Source organism: Antechinus flavipes, chromosome 1 (assembly GCF_016432865.1).
Source record: "Antechinus flavipes isolate AdamAnt ecotype Samford, QLD, Australia chromosome 1, AdamAnt_v2, whole genome shotgun sequence".
Taxonomy (NCBI): domain Eukaryota; kingdom Metazoa; phylum Chordata; class Mammalia; order Dasyuromorphia; family Dasyuridae; genus Antechinus; species Antechinus flavipes.
In genome coordinates this window covers 97,751,129-97,772,237 of record NC_067398.1, presented here as the reverse complement: position 1 = coordinate 97,772,237, position 21,109 = coordinate 97,751,129, and the positions used below count along the sequence as shown (strand labels likewise).

The 21,109-nt window shown below is 32.6% G+C and overlaps 1 protein-coding gene across 3 annotated transcripts in view; it reads left to right on the top strand.

Annotated features, from left to right (window-relative positions):
• CCDC171 (coiled-coil domain containing 171) overlaps nt 1–21,109 on the top strand; it is a 451,802-nt gene that overhangs the window by 389,419 nt on the left and 41,274 nt on the right. For all 3 annotated transcript variants that reach the window (XM_051987110.1, XM_051987103.1, XM_051987118.1), the window contains one exon: nt 232–384. In XM_051987110.1, the coding sequence (XP_051843070.1) occupies nt 232–384 (153 nt within the window). The remainder of the gene's footprint in view (nt 1–231; nt 385–21,109) is intronic.

Genomic DNA, 21,109 nt, shown 5'->3' with positions numbered 1-21,109 from the left:
CTTATTAAAATGCCTACTTTAGAAAAAAGTTTCAGTGATTGCAATCCAAACTTTCTGCAGATAGACACAAGTACTCTCAATCTGAAAGTTAATGTTTTGCTTTATTATTTTCAAGAAAGATGAAGACTTGTTTATTTTCAAATTTTAATGATTCCGCTTTCAAATTATGAAGATTTTCCTTTGGGGACAGTTTTATTTGAATTGTATGTGACACTGTTTTTATTTCTTTAGGCTATGATTAAAAGTTTCATGGATGTCTACCAACTTGCAAGCTCTAGAATTGCTACATTAGAGAAGGAAATGACATCTCATCGAAATCACATTTCAGCTCTGAAATCAGAGCTCCAAACAGCTTGTCTACGAGAAAATGAAAGTTTACACTCAGTAAGTCTTTCTTTTATTCATTGTAATATCCTTTTGTATATGAATCATCATCTCATTTACCTTTGTGTTTTTATTATTGATAAGATCATTGATGAAAATGAATAATTTGGATTTAATGGACTACCCAGCAACATAAAATTATTAGCATGTAGTAACATTTAAAGAGAAAATCAATTATTTTTGTTGTTATATTTTTATATAAAAATATGAATATTATTATTAGTGCTGAAATATAACATCATGATTTCTTTGTGTTTGGCAGCACAACTGACATTAGGATTTGGTAATATGCATAGTTAAAGCCTGCAACTGTCTGAAGTTTCAATGTGTCCCATTAAGACAGAATATTATTAATTATGTGTATAACCAAAATGGTAATTAGAACATGTGATTATTCTCAGTAGGAAACTAGACTTATCCATAATACATGCCTAGCAAAAGATGCATGTTGTGATTCATCTATATGATTAAAATTCAGTTTCAGGAATCATTTTATGTTTAAAATTTTAACCCATAATGCAATTTGTCATTACTTAAGACTAGTAAAATAATTCTCCAGATTTCAGGATATGTTTGGGGAATTCTTGAACATATATGCATTTATGTCCAGTTGAAACAAGGTAAAAATTGAAATCCTTATTTCTCTGATGACAAATATGTCCATAATGAGATTTTTATAATTTGGCTATTTTTTGGTCTATTTTCTTCTGTTTTTTTTCATAAGAGAAAAAATATAACTCACTTATAAGGGGGAAAAAGTTTTCTCTTGACATTCCTTTATTGACCCATTTAAAAAATGTATATATGCCTTGAAGAAAGTCAGCATTAAATAAAAGAAATATAAGAATATCTGTTTTGGGTAATGAAACTTTACTTTTGCTTGTCAGTCTCTCATGAGTGCATACTCATGTTCATTTCTGGTTGAGAAATGACTAAAAATCATTATCACCATAAGAAACTAAAGTAAGGAGAAAAATTTTGCATCAATATTTGAGGTTAAACATGTGCGACTTAATATGACCTTTCTATGAAATATTAAGAATTTCTTCCTTTTCCTTTAGCTGATTCAAGCTGTTTTGTGTCAGCTTTGTTAGCTTGCTCCTTTTTTCCCTGAGTTTATTGTTGTTTTTATCATTTAAATCAAAGGTAATGTCGAAAAGGGGAGAGCTCACAGAATATAGAATTACATGAATTATTAGGGGTCCAAATCATACTTGCCAGATTGGCAAAGTAACCCCCCCCAAAAATGTGAAAGTATGTACATTAAAGTACAGTTAGTATGTTTGTGAATTGGCTCAGACATTCAGCAAGGCAATTTGGATTATGTGCCCAGTTACTAAACCATGAATATGCTTTGACCTAGTGATAGCACTGTCATTTCTTTACCTCAAAAAAAATCAAAGAATGAGGAAAAGGATCCATATGTATGAATGAATTTATAGCAGCTCTTTTTTCTTTTAGCTAAAAACTGAAAATAAAGGAGATACTTATCAATTTGGGAAAGGCTGAACATCTCTTGGTATATGAATGTAATGGAACATTATTAGATCATTGAAAAAATGATGAAAGGGACTGTTTTGGAGAAATGTGAAACTATTGCCTGATTGAGATTTATACAACAATAGCACTGAAAAGAAAAAAAAAAAAAAGCAACTTAAAAAGACAATCACTCTGTTTTGTAGTGATCAGTGTGTAGTAACCAACTATTATTACAGAGCACCAATTATGAAGAGTACTATCTGCCTCCAGACATAGAAGTATTAGACTCAAGGTGTTCAGTGAAACAGATATTTTTAGACACATTCAGTATTAGAAATGGTTCTGTTTGACTGTTTGACTGTGCATATTTTTTTCAATGGTTTTTCCCCTATTTTTTTGGTTGGAAAAGTGGGAAGGAGAGAGGAGCTAAAAATAGTTATCCCCATTTACTCCCTCAAAAAGAAAAGTTATTGAAGCATTTAAAAAAATGCATGGAAGAGAACAAAAGAAGAGTTAGAGGGGAAAAAAAGAGAAGCAGAAGATATCTCAGCAGTACTCTCTACCCTTGGATTAGACCTTCTGATGACAGAGCAGGGCTACTAGCCCCAGAACCTGTGTTTAAGAAGGGGCTTAACACCATTTTTCTTCATATTCACTACTTTTGAACTGGACTTCTTTGGAACTCTCCATATTTTCACACTAATTGCCTTTCTTTATGAAATTATTAGATCCTTGAAGACAAAGGCTATCTTTGTGTTTGTAAACCTAGTACTTGGCACAATGTCTAATAAAGCAGATATTTAATAAATGTTTATTGACTATTGACTGTGTTCTACTTTGTATTGGGAAATAATTTTGTTTGATGTTAAATTTAGAATAATGTTTTAAAAAATAATTATATAAGCTGGGTTGAATCTTGATTTTGACCCAACCTTAGAGAAGTAACTTCATTTCTTACTCCTCAGTTTCCTCATCTTCAGAATAAGTGATGGAATCGATTATCTCTGAGCTCCCTTCCAAATTTAAAAGTCTATGAATGTTATTCATGTGCCAAGAGATTGGTATTCTGACATAAGAATGGCTTTTTTTTTTTTTAGCAACCTATGCAAGGTCTATAGAGAGGCCAATGGAATTATCATAGTTGAGGAATAATAAGTAAGCTGGGCTATGCATGAAAAATAAGCCTGGAAAGCTAGAGTAGTGTCACTTTGTAAAGGGTCTTCATTGCCCAACAATAGGAATTTGTATTTTATTCTAGAGGCAATAGCAAACCACTGAAGGGTCTTTTTTAGTCACAGACTACACCTCTTTCTCTATATCACTTTCTGGAATTTTTGTAAGAAGTTCAAACTTAAGATGTCCAAAGCAAAACTCATTCTTTCTCTCTAAGACTGTTCCCCATGCTTCTCTGGTTCTATTGAAGACACCACTGTCTTTGTGGTCACCCATGATTTCTGTTGGGCGACTCATGCTTTATTCCTATTCTCATATTCAATCAAATTTTATTTCTTGATCAAAATTTATTTACGCATTTTCCCTCCTTTGTTCACTACATTTCTTATGTCTGTTTTCTGCCTATAAGCATAACTACTTTCCTAGCTCAGAACTGCATTACTTCTAACATGGGTTTGTGTAACTCCCTCCTTGAGTCTCATCTTTCGCCTCTTTTACTTTCAGGCAGAGTAGCCAAAGCCATCTTCCCAAGAAACAGTTTTCAGTATAGTAACCCTGCTCAGAAAACTCCAGTGACTCCCAATTACTGCCTGTGTAGAGATCAGCATCTTTAGACTGGTAGCTAAGAGTCTGACTTGTCTTGCCACAGCTTTCTCCCCTATTTCAGGCCTATGTGAACATCCTGGTTTACCCATCATACTCAGAACATTTTTGGTACTTCCCCATTTTTTCTCATGCTGTACTATGTACCTGTCTTCCCCTACCTCCCAGTCATCCCTTCTCTTAACTTATTCAAATGTTACCTATTTTCCAGTCACCATTTCTTCTCTGACCACTATTGTCTACAGTTATTTTTCCCTTTTCTACTTCAACAGCCATTGTTTAATTGTTCTTTTGGAACTGAAGTAGCTTTATTACATCTTTTCTTTTGTAGTTTTGCATTGTTTTTGAATTTATATTATTGTTTAATGTATTTTACATATTTATGATTTGTCTTACAATCTGTATTACAGACATTTGAGGAGAAACTGAATCATACTGTTTTTAATTTCTCACAAAGTTCCATCAATAATAAGCACTCAACAACTTTTATTTTTTCTAGAATAATAGAATTCTAGAATGAGTTAGTACATTAGAAATAAGGGTTGTAAGTTGTGATGTATAAACAGGGGTACCACAATCCAAAGAGATGAAGTGGCATGTGTAATGTTTGGAAACTTAAGGAAAATACCACATTGATTATTCACATTTATAATTATTTTTTAAAGGAAATATTTTGTGACTATACATGTAATTTCATATATGTGAGGAATTCCTAGTGTGAATTTTTTTTCCTATCTCTTTGTGGATTGACAGCTCTTGTAGTTTACAGACTTGATTGGAGGCATGGAGAGGCTACATGACTTTCTCATGGTTACATGGCTGATATGGTCTATTGCAGGACTTGAAGCCAGCTCTTCCTGACCCCATGGTTAATCCTGTGCCCATTAGGCTATGTATGCTTTCTCTAAAATGAGATGTGAATTAGTTAATCCACTCTACCTCAATTTTCTTATTTCTAAGAGGAGAAGATTGCACCAGATGATTTCCAAGGTCTTTTCCAGCTCAGAAAGTTTATGACTCAGTGGATGCTCTGTGACACCTTCAAAACAAAATACATCAACCAAAAGAATGCTAAATAAAGAAAAGGTTTGATTCTAACTTTCCAAGAGTAGAGTGGATCTAATAAGCCCAAAGAACAAACCAGGTATTCTGAGAACTAAAAAAGAAATAGACCAAGTGAATTCATGGCATTGTGATTTTTAATAATTGAGTAGGAAAATGTGTTAACATGGTAGTGAAACTTTGGGAGCAAAAGAGACTCCTAAGTACAAAAAGATGTACTTTGTTTATAAGTATTCAGAGATCACTTTACTTGGCTTTCTCTGCTCAGCTTATTCTCAACTGTTTTAAGCAAAATTTTGGATTTCGTTATTGGGTTAACACATTTTGCTTCTCAATTATTAAGCACCACAATGTCCTGATTCACTTGATTTATTTCTTTCTTGGTTCAGAGAACAGTTAGTTTCTTCTTTGATCTTCCTGGAACAACTTCCCTTTGGAATAGCCTGAGGCAATCCTCCCTTCTTGCAGAGAGTAAAAGCTCTTCATTCTCGGACCCTCTCCACTTTGGTTTTCTCTTTGGAGTAAGTTTCCTTACCTGAACTTTTGAGCTCCCTTTTAAAATGGATTTATTTTGGATCTTCCTCACACCTCACCCCTATCTGCTAATTTTATCTTGAATCTATAAATGAGCTATATTTGTACCCTATTTCAGCATTTCAAAGATCCTTCCTTGTTGAACTTATGCCAGCCTGATGTTAAAAGGATTTGTCCTTTAATTTTTGCTTGCATAGTGGGGATAGCTGGTTGTTTTGATTCATCTACACTCCGTTATGATTGCTGACTTGCACTGCAGTCCACAGTTAAATTTCATCAAAAGGCTTATGTATCTTATTTTGAAACCATGTTTTTGAAGGCTTCCTGGTCTTATGGATACAGTCATGTTCTCCATTCATGCACATGACAAATTCTTCTCATTTTTACATTGTTCATGTCTTCTATGTATATTTTATCATAGAAAAATCCAGAAGTACATTAAGGTTTTCCACTTTATTTTGAGGATACCATTCCACCACTTTTTTCATCTCTTTTTTTCCCTTTCCATCTCACTAAATGGCCAGCTCATCTCATTTTCATTCATACATAGCATCAATAAAAAGCTTTTAAAAATGTACCTTAGCAATTAGTGAATTTGTAGATTGTGCCTATGTTGACACTTTTCTGAATATAATTGTTACTGTCCTCATTCCAGGTTCTTAAAACATCAAAAGAGTTTGTAAAAAATCAATCATTAGCTTTGAGTTTTGATATATTTTATACCATTGTCTAGCACATTGTGTATACTCAGCAGATGCTAAATAATGACTAATGATAGTAATTTCATTCTATGAGAATTCATTATATGAGTTCATCATTAATTGTAACCATTCTCTATTGTATCTGCATTCACATAAAGGGACAGATTTTTATAGATTTGGAGCCTGAGAAGTCATCTATGCCTAATCCATCATTTATAACTGAAATAAGCGGAGTCACTTGTGATAAGTGGCAGATTTGCATTCAGTGCCTTTCCTGACTCCTCATCCTCCCCATTACCCTGTGCTATCATATTGTAGAACTAAAAATCATTTAGTGTTTTGATTCCTTATTTTTGTCATACATTAATTGCATGCTTAGCAGCATACAGTAATGATGCCACAATCTGTGCTATACTTTAAAGGTTTCTTATCAGCTTACTCTTGTTACTGACTTTTAACATTTCTGTGTCGTGTTGCTTTGATTCATTTTATTTCCTCAAGTGCATTAGTTTCTAGCTCTGTTCTGTATTATAGTCATCAAAATGGGTTTTCAAACGAAAACTTTAGACTGCCATATTTTACTAGGCACAGTAGAGTCAATCATAATCATTTTGTGGCAGTTTGTGGCAGTAGGACCTACAAATATTTGGGTATTTGAGAGAGACCATACAATGAATATTTGTCATCATTTACTAATGTTTTAGTAATGCAACAAGTTACAGTGATGATGTGCCTTGTTTTCTACTATATTTTTCCTCAAGAAATATGTTCCTAATTTTTTTTTGCTGTATTACTGGGGAATTAATAAATAAGAATAGAGGCATCTCATTGGACCTATTATCTGGAAGACTTGAGTTCACATCCAGCTTTACACACTTCCTAGTTTTAACAGCCTAGAGCAGGGGTCCTCATACTTTTTAAAGAGGGGGCCAGTTCACTGTCCCTCAGACTGTTGGAGGGTCAGACTATAGTAAAAACAAAAACTTTGTTTTGTGGGCTTTTAATTAAAGAAACTTCCTAGCCCTGGGGGAGAGGAATAATCGTCCTCAGCTGCAGCATCTAGCCCGCGGGCCATAGTTTGAGGATCCCTGACCTAGAGCAACATCAGCAAGAAATAGAAATTCAATTTAAAATTATTGTAGACAAGATAAAATACTTGGGAGTCTATCTGCCAAGACAAACTTAAGAATTATGTGAACACAATTACAAAGCATTTCTTATACAAATAAGGTCAGATCTAAACAATTGCTCTTTGGATAGATTGAGCTAATATATTAAAATGACAATTCTGTTTAAATCTACCTTTTCAGTGCCATATCAATCAAACTGCCAAAAATAATTTATAGAACAAAAAACCAACAAAATTAATCTGGAAAAACAAAAGATCAAGATTATTAAGGGAATTAATAAAAAAAAATACAAAGAATGATGGCTTAATAGTACCAAACCTAAAACTATATTATAAAGCAGCAGTCATCAAAATCATTTGGTACTTCCTAAGAAATAGATTAGATACATACGACATAATAATCAATACCTATTGTAATTTAGTACTTGATAAACCCCTAAACTCCACCTTCTAGAATAAGAACTCACTATTTGAAAAAAAAATTGCTGGAAAAACTAAAAAATAATATGTCAGAAACTGGGTGTAGACCTACATCTCATATCCCATAACAAAATAAGGTCAAAATAAGGCATGATTTGGGTATAAAGGATGATACCATAAACAAATTAGGAGAGCAAGGGATAATTTACCTATCAGATTTTTGAAGTAGGAAGGAATTTATGACCAAAGAAGAACTAATGAACATTATGAAAGGCAAAATGGACATCTTTGATTACATTACATTAAAAAGTTTTTATACAAGTAAAAGCAACAGAAACAAGATTTAAAAGGAAGTACAAATCTGGGGGAAAATCTTCACAACCAGTGTTTCTGATAAAAGTCTCATTTCTAAAATATATAAAGAACTGTGTCAAATTCATAAGAATACAAGTCATCCTCCGATTGATAAATGGTCAAAGGATATGAAAAGACAATTTTCAGATGGCAAAATCAGAGCCATTTATAATCATATGAAATAATGTTCTAAATCACTATTGATTAGAGAAATGCAAATTAAAAAAACCTCTGAGGGTACTACCTCATATCTCTTAGATTGGCTAATATGACAAGAAAAGATAATGATAAATGTTGGGGGAGATGCAGGCAAACTGGGACACTAATGCATTGTTGGTAGAGTTGTGAAATGATCCAACCATTCTGGAGAATAATTTGAAACTATGCCCAAAGGGCTATCAAACTGTGCATACCCACTGATCTAGCAGTGCCATTACTGAGTCTGTGTCCCAAGGAGGGGAAAAAAGGACCCACATATGCAAAAATTTTTGTAGCAGCTTTTTTTTTTTTTTTTTTTTTTTGTCATGGCAAAGAATTGAAATATGAGTAGATGCCCATCAATTGGGGAATGCCTGAATAATCTGTAGTATGTGAAGGTAATGAAATATTGTTCTATAAAAAATGATGAACAAGCTGATTTTAGAAAGGCCTGGAAAGATTTACATGAATTAATGTTGAGCAAAACAAGCAGGACCAGGACTACATTGTATACAATAACAGCAAAAATGTGCGATGATTTACTATGAAAGAATTGGTTCTTCTCAATGGTTCAGTGATCCAAAGCAATCCCAATAGACTTTGGATAGAAAATGCCATTTACATCCAAAAAAGGACTAAGGCGATTGAATGTAAATCAATACATGATAAGTTAATATTTTTCTGTTTTTTTTAAATCTCCCCCATATTTTTCCCTTTTACTCTGATTTTTCTCTCCCAACATGATTCATAAGGTAATGTATATTAAAAATATATAAATTTATTAGAAAAAATAGCCTTGAACAAGACATTGAAATTCTTTTTGCCTTCATTTTCTCATCTGTAAAATGATAACAATGGCCCTTGCCTCCCAGGAATGTTAAAATGGTAAGATCAGCTAATATTTATAATGTACTTTGTAAATATTAAAAGTGCTATATAGATGCTAGCTATAACTATTATATTATTTTTAATACTGCAGGGAAAATTTATTATTTAGAACAGTGAGTTCTGTTTTTTGACATGCTCAAAAAAAGGCCTAATCTTCAAAAATCACCAGTTTAATTCTGTTCTAATAACAGGTGGTAAGAGAAAAGATTGTCAAATTTGTTTAGTTAAAATAATAGAACTAAGAATATAATAACCCATTTTCTTAAGTTTTTTAAAAGTCTATTTTGTCATATTTATCTTTATAGGTCTGTATATGGTATGACAAATGCATTGTTTTATGGAAGTATCATTATAAAATGCTGAATTGAAATGGCTCTATTATTCTTATACAAATTATATAGAAAGTGCAACTGAGGCACACACAGCTTAATAAAATTGCATGTGAATGAGTAAATGAATGAAAATTAAGTATTAAGCATTTGCTTATGTGCAAAGAGCTGGGAATATAAATAGAAAAAGAAGACAGCCTTTACTTATAATGAGCTCACATTCTACTGTGGGAGACAACAGATACAGGAAGAGTTAGCTGTGAGATAAAAAGGCTAAGTGGTCTTAGGGTGTAGTAGCAAAGGAGAATGTCTCTTTATAGAAACTGATATCTTATCCACTTGAAAGTGTTCTTCTTTGGAGTCACTGTTGCTACTGAGGAAGCAGAGACTGAAGCACCTGCAGATGCAGTTGCTAGATCACATAATTACAAAGACAGTTCCCTTGTATGATGACTAGGGGTTTGGTTGGAAGCAGGACTTGTGAGAAGGACTCTGTTGTTTTGGAATCTCTTGGACTTACCTGCTTATTATAGGTGTCAGTTTGTTCATAGAAATGGTGGTGGAAGGGATAGAGACTCTCTTTTGTCCAAGAGTGACTATTCAATAATGATTGCTTTTATGGAGATAATAGTACTGTTTGAATTAGGGCTCAGGTCTCCTACCTGTTGATCTGGTGGTGTTCTAGGAAACTATGTTGATAATTTTTATATCAATCCTAAAATTTATAGAATTTCCTGCAAAAGGCTCTTTCAGGCAGTAATTTCCAATTTTCTGAAATTGGAGATTATTTCCTTCTAATTTAATATTCTTTAAACCCCCAATTTCAGTTTTTTAGTACTCAGGAGATTCCTACCAGTAAGGGAGCAGGTACCCATTTCAAATGTCTTCCTTAGAAACACTCTTGAAAAGACCTATAGTGCTTTTAGCTTTCTTAGAATATTTTCTATTCCAATATTCCAATAGAATAGTTTCAAAGAGGCTAATTCAGAGATATATGGGGAAGGACATTCCAAATCCAATAAAGTACCTGTATTTCCAATGGGGAAAGGTGTTTAATCAATTATTCAATGCTAAAAAAAGTTGCACCAGAATCTTAGAAAGTACAAATCAATAACATAGGCTGCAACTTCTCCCCCATAAAAAAAGTACACAAAAGTGCACAAAACTTGATTCTCAAACAAACTTTCATTTTGAAAAGTAAAGCTAGAAAAATGAATAAGCAAAAAATGACTCCCTCAATTAAGAGCTATTTTAGTGCAAGAAATGGAGGATGTATATCTAGAAGAAAAAAAACTAATTGGATCCAAACCATCTACAAATAAATATTCCTTCTCCCCCATCACACACACACACAAAAAGAACAATAAAATAAACAGACCAAAAATTCACAGTATGGCCACAGGTCAATTAGAATTCCTGGAAGAAATGAAACACATTAAAATGATACCAAAAATGAATTGAGAGTATGGGAAGAAAGACATGTAAATAAAATGAGTTTAAGAGAAGATTTGAAAAGAGAATTAATAGCTTAGTTCAAAGGGTATAAATAATAGATTCTTTGAAAATAAAAATGTACAAAATAGAAATCAATGACTCCATACGACAAGAAGAAATATTGTCAGGTGTACAATGGTTTACTTAGAGAATGCTAAAAATCAACTAAAATTAATTGAAATATTTAAGAATTTCAGTAAAGTTGTCTGATAGAAAATAGAAAATAATAAAATTATCAACATTTCTACATATTATTAAAAATTCAGTAGGAAGTAATAATAGAAAAATATAATTTAAAAAAAATTATAAAGCACATGAAAATCCACCACATGGTGATTTTAGAGGAGGTATTTCTTCCTCTAGACACCAAGGGATATATAAATACAACTACAAAATATGTTTATGGAAATAGAGTTCTAAATAACTGGAAGACTATGAATTATTAGAAGGTATCAAATATATTTCTTTACTGAGCTAGAAAAATAATAACATTCATTTAGATGAACAAATGTTCAAGATTCTCAAGGGAAATAGCAAAAAAAAAAAAAAAAAAACTGGAAAGGAAACAGACCTAGCAGTGTCAGATTTCAACCTATACTCTAAAACAGTAATCGTGAAAATGATTTGATATAGGTTAAAAAATAGAGTAGTTGATCAGTGGTATAGATTAAGTATTCATCATACAAAAAAAGCATATGAATCAGATAGCCTAATGAATGATAGAACTAAGGCTTTCTGTTACTTGAATATATACTCAGGTATATTTTACAAGAACTGCTTGGAAAACTATAGAAAGTAGACTAGCAGGAATTTAGGCTAATACCTTATGTCATATGCTAAGATAAGTTTCAAATGGATATATGACTTGAATATAAAAAGGTCACTTGATAAACAAATTAAAGAATCATGAAAGAAATTACTTTCCATATATGTGGGTGGAAAGATCAACATCATCATCATTATGATAATGGCAATATCTTTATAGTGCATAAAAGTTCACACAATGTTCTATAAATATTATCCCAGTTTGTCTTCATGACAACCCTAGAGAAAGGCACTCTTGTAATCATCTTACAGAAGAGGAAACTGAGACAGGCAAAGTTTAAGTGGTTGCCCAGGATCATACAGACAGTAAATTTTGAAAAGGAATTTGAATTCAGTTCTTCCTAAGAAGAGCTCCATAACAAGGGATAGAGAAAATCACAAAAGTTAAAATGGATAAATCTGATTTCATAAATTAATATTTTTGCTTAAACAAAATCAGTATAGCTACAATAGAAGGGAAGAAGGTAACTGGGAAATGGGAAAAAAATTCTCCAGTAACTTTTTCTGATAAAGACCTCATCTCTAAAATATAAAAGAAACTGATTCAAATTTGTAAGAATAAGAGCCATTCTCTTAATCCATAGGTGGCCAAAGGATATAAATGGGGAATTTTAAAGGAAGAATTACAAATTTTTAAAAAAAAAGTTCTAAATCACTAAAAATGAGAAAAATTCAAATTTTAGCAACTCTTATGACAAGGAAAACAAATGTTCAAATGACTGCAGGAAGAACGGGCACATTATGCACTATTGGTGGAGTTTTAAATTGGTCCAGTCATTCTGCAAAGCAGTTTAGGGAAGTGAACCCAAGTTGTTAAACTGTGCATACCCTTTGATCCTGTGATACTACTACAAGACCAATTTGTCCAAAGAGATCAAAGAAAATACAAAAAAAATTTGCAGCAGCTCTTTCTGTAGCTAAATATATCTGGAAACTCAGGGGCTACCCTTCCATTGGGGAATGATTGAACAAATTATGGAATGGAAATTAATGGAATATTATTTTGCCATAGAAATTATGAAAATTTCAGATTATTATTATAGAAAGTAATGCCTAAATGGTAATATTTATATGGAACCAAGATTTAACCATTTTGATGCTAACTTGGAATGTGGTGTCCAATGGAATACCTCAAGGTGTGCAGTTTTACAAAGATCTGGAATGTATTGGTGGAGTGAATCAGCAATATCATGATTTTGAGAGGCTAGCACCTTAGGGATAAAAGTAACACCTTGGACTAAATCAATTTCAAAAGTAAAATATTGGGAAGGTGTAAAGGGACTACTCTGTTATATTGACAAGCAAGAAAGTTAATAGAACCATATGCAGTATTATTAATGACAATATACTGCTACTTCTTATCACTTGTAATCTAAATTTTTCTCAACAATATTATTCCTCCACTCAAAAGTTATTTATTTTTCCACAATAAGTTTTTATTTTTCCAAATTTTCATATAGTTTTTAGCATCCATTTTCATAAGGTTTTGGATTCCAAATATTTTTTTTCTCCCTTACCTCTCTTCCTCCCCAAGGCAGCAAGCAATCTGATATATAGGTTAAAAATGTACAATCCTTTTAAACATATTTCCTTATTTGTCATGTTGTGCAAGAAAAATCAGTCCAAAAGGGGGAAAAAAAATGAGAAAGAAAAAGCAAAAGAAAAAAAACAAACCCAAAACAACAAAAAAAAGATGGAAATATTATGATTCTATTCACGTTAAGTCTCCATGGTTTTTTCTTGGGTTGTGGATGGCATTTTCCATTCCAAATCTATTGGCATTGTCTTAGATCCATTGCATTGAGAAGAGCCAAGTCCATCATGGTTGATTGTCACATAATCCTGTTGTTACTATATACAATGTTCTCCTGTTTCTTCTCACTATTCTCATCATCAATTCATTTAAGTCTTTCCAAGCCTTTCTGAAATCCACTTGTTCATTATTTTTTATATAACAATAATATTTCATTACTTTCATATGCCATAACTTGTTCAGCCATTCCTCAATTGATAGGCACTTACTCATTTTCCAGTTTTTTGCTACTGTAAAAAGAGCTGCTGCAAATATTTTTACACATGTAGATCCTTTTCTATCTTTTATGATTTCTTTTGGATATAGATCCAGTAGTGACATTGTTAGATCAAAGGCAGCATAGTTTTATAGCCTTTTGGGCACAATTCCAAGTTGCTCTCCCAAAAGGTTGGACCAGTTCACAACTCTACCAACAATGTGTTCTAGTTTTCCTACCCTACCCCCCAAATTTATCATCATCTTTTCCTGTCATCTCAGCCAATCTGAGAGGTCTGAAGTGGTACCTCAGAGATTTCTTAATTTGTATTTTTCTGATCAATAATGATATAGAGCTTACTATATGACTATAGGTAGCTTTAATTTTTTCATCTGAAAACTGTTCATTTCCTTTGACCATTTACCAACTGGAGAATGACTTGTATTTTTATAAATTTGACTCATATTTTAGAAATGAAATTGTCAAAACAGTTTTAAAAAGTAATCTAAGTTTTTAACTATTCCTTCTTCCTTTCCAACTATTACATATAAGAAATGAAAGGTATCTTAGTAGACTTTCAAACCACCTTAGATGGGGTCAAAACTGACAATGCTTGAAAACATAGGCTGCAGTGCTTAGGATTTAAAAATCTATTTTATCCTTTGGTTTCATAACTGGTGCTCCAAACTAGCTCATACAGAATAAAAGAGTCATCTCCCAAGATCTCTTAAAATAATCTGTTTATCTAACTTAAAAGAGATAAAAAGTACATCTTGACTGCATTCCACCTTAATGGTTAATAATTTTCATTTTTTGGCACTGAACTTTAACTGTTTTTTTTTTTTTTAAATAAAATGTAATATGTTCACATAGGCTTCTTTATCCCTTGGCATGCAGCTTTGTGGACAGTATGTGATACAATAAGAGGAGGAAGATAGCAACAATGACAGTGAACTGGCAAAATTTATTCATTTCATCAGTGGTTCTTTTTTTTTTTTTTTTTGTTCATTTCACCAATAAGAAAAAAAAAAATTAAGGTAAATCTCAAATAACTTCTTTGTTAAAGCAGAGGTTTTTTTTTTTTTTTTTTTTTGTTTAACATGTTTAATTTATCTGAATTATTAAATGGTTGTGAGCAACTAAATTGCAGCAAAAAGTTTCATACTACATGCTTTAAATGTGTACTTTCTCTTCTTATTTATTAAAGTTCCTAGCAGCAAGAGAATGGTATGTACATCTCCTTTTAAGCTAATAGCATAATAAAAATTATAGAATCTGTGATACAGCAAGCTTAATAATATAAACTAATATATTTTTTAAAATCAAGTAACATAACATGAAGCTTAGGTGTTCCAAAAAACCAAAGTAATCTCAGAATGAAATGTCTATTTGTAAAGAATATTTCCTTTTAATATAAAGGTTTTTGTTTTTTTTTTGATATTCAATATGTTAGGTATGTGAACTTTTAACTTGTCAAACTATTGTAACATATTTGAAAATTATAGTAATTTGATTAAAATGTTGCCTATAAGGCAAGAGGTTCAGTTAATAGAATCCATATGTAATTAAAATGCAGAACTAAACGTAATCAGACCCCAGTGACTGGTGCCTTCATATTGATAGTTTTACAATGGCCTTTGGGGTTGAAAGTTTATTTTAAAGTTACTGAATATAAGTATATAGGAAAGCACGAAAACAGCAAGTGTACAATGTCATTTTTCTATCGATCTGTATAGTTAATAGATAATGCAAATAGCTATCCTCAGTTCTCTGCATTTTAGAACTCTGGTCTTTTGGCAGGTGGTTAAAGCACACAATTTGTGGGCTGAGAGGAGAGTTTTTCTCAGCAGCACCATTATAGAAACAGCCTGACATGGAGGATCCTGCTGGGAGCAGGCAGGGGCTTTTCTTTTCTTTCCCTTTCCCTTTCCCTTTCCTTTTCCCTTTCCCTTTCCCTTTCCCTTTCCCTTTCCCTTTCCCTTTCCCTTTCCCTTTCCCTTTCCCTTTCCCTTTCTTTCCTTCCTTCCTTCCTTTCTTCCTTCCTTCCTTCCTTTCTTCCTTCCTTCCTTCCTTCCTTCTTTCTTCCTTCCTTCCTTCCTTCCTTCCTTCGCTCCTTCTTTTTTTTTTTTTTTTTTTTAAATAACATAGTTACTTAATTTGGGTGAATTCAATTGAATCATCTGAAAGTTATAGACAAAACACTATGTACCAAGCCACAAAAAAAGTTTAAAAAAATTTCCTGAACTAAAAAAAAAATTATTTTTTCTGGACAGTTTTAAGAGTCGACATCCTGTGTTAGAGTTCTCTAATCATCACCAGCACAATTTACAATCAGAACACACAGAGAGCCAGTTCAGACCAGCTCATCTGTTGATTTTGGCAGAAGCCCTTAATCTCACTGTGTGCAGCTGCCACTTGAGAGATGGGGACTCGGCAGCGAGCCTGAGAAGGGTGGGATACAAGGTTGGTCAAGGCATGAACACATAGGTCTGCTTCATTTCAACAGTTGCACGCTGCTTTAAAAAAAAAAAAAAAAAAAAAAAAAAAACTCTTTTCATTTTACTGCTTTAAAAAAAAAAGGAGCCTGAAATTAAATGAGGACCTCTCATGAGCCACTGCGCTCCAGGCATAAGAAATTGTAATGTCTGGCTTCCAGAAACTGTCCCGTCAAAATGTGCTTCTGATTAGGTGGCTTAATTACAGCTGTGAAAACAATGTTGATTTAGGCCTCAAGATTCCAGGGCATGTCAGCCGTTATTAGCTAACCTTGGACTGAAGCCACCATTTTAAAACTCTGTACCACTAAAGTCACACTGCTTGACAACTTTTTATTTAGGCAGAGAAGTTGCCAGAAGCAACACATCTTATGCAAAATATTTTTCAATGTACAAATTTCAAATGTGACACCGTTAAGAAGACTGATAAATCTGCACTTAACCCAAAACAAGGAATTTCTGTTTGCAAAGAAACTAAGCTTTAGTATTAGAAACTAAGAATAGTATTTCTTAAATTTTGACTGACATAAGAATTAATTTTAATTCCTTTAATTCAGTTTTATTCCAAATCCAGTATGTTGGTTTAACCACCCAATTTTATTACACCTAAATTTTCCTGACAGTTTCATTTGCTGTCGAGAAATAAAATTGCCATTTTTTTTTTCAACATGGGAAATAATGGCTAGTTTAAAAAACGATATGTTTGAAACTTCCTTTGCCTCAAGCAGGTTCAGGCACACACTCAATTTACTTTTGGAGGGAAAAAGCTCATTAAATAGTTTTTAATATTTTAATATAATTTAAGTAAGCTCCTTCACAGTGGGAAAGCTTATTAGGCTCATGTATTTACACCTGCAGAGAAATAAAAGTTTGAATAATTAGATGGCTCCAATACTTGACTTTTCAATACAATTGCAGTTACCATTATAAACATTGTTGGTACATTTACTAAGCATTCCTGTTCCATTTCATTTTTAGGCCATTTTAATCTCCTCATAGTGTAAGTGGTTTTTCACTTGTCGATACTTGAGAAAGCAGACATTAAATATGAAGCAATTATTTAAGGTGGGTGGCAAAACAACAAGCATTGTGGGTCATGATTCTCATAATAATCTTTGGGAAAAGCATTTGCTTAAAAAGTCTTTCACTTATGCCAAAATGGAATACCCCAGAGTGGACTAAATGATTTCTTTAAAATGAAATCTCCCACACCCAAGACATGAAATCCAACGATGTGGGTGGCCAAGGCCCATCTTTTCTTACTGGTCAAACAAAAGAGAACAGTGCAATAGTTACCCACATGCAAGGATATTTTTGTTCAAGTTGCATCAAGAATTAGTAGATAGGGAAAAGGGACTTGTATGTGCAAAAATTTTTGTGGCAGCCCTTATTGTAGTGGCAAGTGGAAACTAAGTGGATGTCCATCAGTGGGAGAATGGCTGAATAAGTTATGGTATTTGAATGTTATGGAATGTTATTGTTCTATAAGAAACTATCAACAGGATGATTTCAGAGAAGCCTGGAGAGACTCACATGAACTGATGCTGAGTAAAATGAGCAGAACCAGGAGATCATTGTACATGGCAACAAGAAGATTATGAGATGATCAATTCTGATGGATATAGCTCTTTCCAACAATGAGATGATTATGGATAGTTCCAATGATCTTGTGATGAAGAGAGCCATCTACACCTAGAGAAACGACTATGAAAATTGAATGTAGATCACAACATAGCATTTTCGTTCTTTTTGTTGTGATTTGCTTGAATTTTACTTTTTCTCATTTTTTCCTTTTTGATTTGATTTTTCTTGCGCAGTAAGATAATTGTATAAATATGTGTGCGTATATTGGATTTAACGTGTATTTTACCATATTTAACATATATTGGATTACTTGTCATCTAGGGGATGGGGTAGAGGAAAGGCAGCAGACATCGGAACACAAGGTTTTGCAAGGGTTAATGTTGAAAAATTATCCATGCATATATTTTGAAAATAAAAAACTTTAATAAAAAAAAGAATTAGTAAGTAGACAATTAATTGTATTAGATGGATAAATAGATGGATGGGGATTGGGTGTTAGATGAGTTGGTATATAGGTAGATATGGTTGAATAGAGAGGTTGGTGCACTGAGAACAAAATTTAGGAATTTCCAGAGAAAGATGTGATCACCCTATAGTATCAGTTGATGAAAAGAGAAGTGATAAAAACTAATTTAAAATGATGTAAAAAGTAAATAAGCAACACTGTCATATTGTTGACCATCTAGAAGGAAAACAATCAAACTCTTTTCCTGGGGAAAAATATGGATCTCAGACTTATATAGTAAATTAACATTAAGGATGATCCAGTTTATATTGAAAGTGCCTTCCAGTTAATGAAAGATAGGAATAAAAATAAAGTGAGTGCTCAATGAGTGCTCTGTTACATTTAAAAGATTATGAATTTTAGAGACAAAGACATTTAGCCTTAAAAAATATTTCACAAATAATAAAAATAAGACAAGAAATAATTTTTCCATCTTTCAGTTAAAATTATATAAAAAATCTGACATTAATTATTTCCATAAATATGTTATTTTTTTAAACTTAGGCCAAAAGGAGCTTCCCCATACCTATTGAAGAACTTTCATGCTAGAGAGGTTTGAAAATCTATATCATTCTGGACAGAAGCAGCTACACCCAAAGAAAGAACACTGGGAAATGAATGTAAACTATTTACATTTTTGTTTTTCTTCCCGAGTTGTTTTTACCTTCTGAATCCAATTCTCCCTGTGCAACAAGAGAACTGTTCAGTTCTGCAAACATATATTGTATCTAGGATATACTGCAACATATTTAACAAATATGGGACTGCTTGCCATCAAGGGGAGGGGGTGGAGTGAGGGAGGGGAAAAATCGGAACAGAAGCGAGTGCAAGGGATAATGTTGTAAAAAAAATTATCCTGGCATGGGTTCTGTCAATAAAAAGTTATTATAAAATAAAATTAAAAAAAAGAAAATCTATATCATTCCATGTTAAATTATGCTTTGAAAATTAGGGGAAAGTATGCTTGTTTTTGGATTATATGTCTTATTTGAAAAACCTTGATGAGGAAGGGGAGAGTAGAAGTTTTAGTTGCCCAAAAAGCTTCTAGTTTGGAATCATATTTTGATAAAAGCTGAATTCAACCCATTCTTTTTATATCTTTTTTGTTCCTGATGTTTGCTGGAGACCCAAAGGGAAGATGATCTGCTAGAGTATAAGTGGCAAACTTAGGTTAAAGAACATTATTTTTCTTGCCATCTGATTGCTTATTTCTGATGAGTTGTAGCAGAAAATGTGAGCATGCTTAATAAAACAGTCTGCTTTCTTTATAGCTTATACTTTCTGAATGATATAATGGTACTTTTAGTGCATTGTTTCATTATTCACATCTGAATGTTTATGGAGTTGATTTAATATTCAAATGATTGTTGTCTTCTTTTGAATAACTTAATTTATACATAGAAAATTAAGATGACATTGTGCTGCTGCTGCAACTTTTTATGATGAAAAAAGTTTTATTTTCTTGTTATGTATTCATTCAGAAATGTTAGCATCAAAAACCTGAATATATGGTATTGATAAGTATATAATACAACGAATATTATATAGATATGTTAAATTTTTCCATGTGGTATATCTTTATTGTGGGATAATATTATGGAGGAATATTTTATCATGTTCAATTTTCCTATTTCCATTTTTGTATTTAAAATGTTAAAAACATAATCTGTAAAAGAAACTTTAGAATATACTTTATCAAAACTTCATTGGGTCTAGAATTTCATCAATGCCAAATTTTCCTTCCATCCGTTAGCAATCCATCCATATTTCATCATCCTCTGTAATTCTCATTTATGTTCTAAATCGAGGTAAATGGATGGATGGATACATAAGTAGACATACAGAGACATAAACATATATTAATGTATCAACTCAATGAACTGACCTGTAAACATACCATAGTCTGTGTAATTGGATAGATATTTTTCGTTCTTTTAGTTTTCTGTATGGATTATTAAGCCAGGATCATTTTATAATTATAGATCCCATCAAAGAGTCCCAGTAATAGGTTGGGTCTGATGTAGTTAAACAACATATTATCTGCCAACAACAACATATGGAAAACTTCATCATATATAGGGAATTCCTTTTGTATCTGATCTATTGGTGAACACTAGAAGGTCTTTGCACAGAGTTACTTCTGTGATTAAAACCATCAAGAAAACTTGTATGATCATATGTAAGAGAGACTATCAGAGGAAGAAGCTCCCAGCTTAGTGCCTTCCTAATTTTTTTTTAAGATTCATCCAAATCTCACTCTTTTGTAGGAGGTTTTTCTTGGCTCTCCCCTACTGTTGGTGTTTTCTTTCTGAGATTACCTTCTGCCTCTCTTGATAACTTGTGTGTACAGAGTTTGTTTGTTTTTTGCATATTGCCTTCCTTTATTGGAATGGGAACTCCTTGAGGGCAGAAACAGTGTTTTTGTCTTTCTTTGGACCCTCAGGTACACAAGCACAGTGCCTGCCAAATACTAAGTGCCTAATAAATATTTGTTGGCTGAATGATTGACTGGTGTCTAAAAAGTTAAGTGCCTGACTCTGACTTTTCTACACCTTTCAGTCTTCTGTAAATCATTTTGCTCTGGATAACTGCTTGAGAAGCCCAATTTTTTCCTTCTTACATTTTCTTAAAGTGTATCTTTGATATGTTTTTTTATGTAGTTCCCCTAATAATTTTATATGGATAAGAAAAGAGGCAGAAGCAATAGGCATGGAAGATAAGACTGTTGAGCTTAGAATCTGGAAGACCTGGACTTCTATTTTAATACTGACATTTGCTAGTTCTGTGACCTTGGACAACTCACTTAATTGCTATATATTTCAGGAAAGTCTCTAGGACCAATGTATGAAGTCATATAATAAATCGCTTGTAGTCCATATTATTAGAGAAATGTCTCATGGCAAAAATATGCTGTGCTAAAGACACTTTTAGAAATAAATTCTT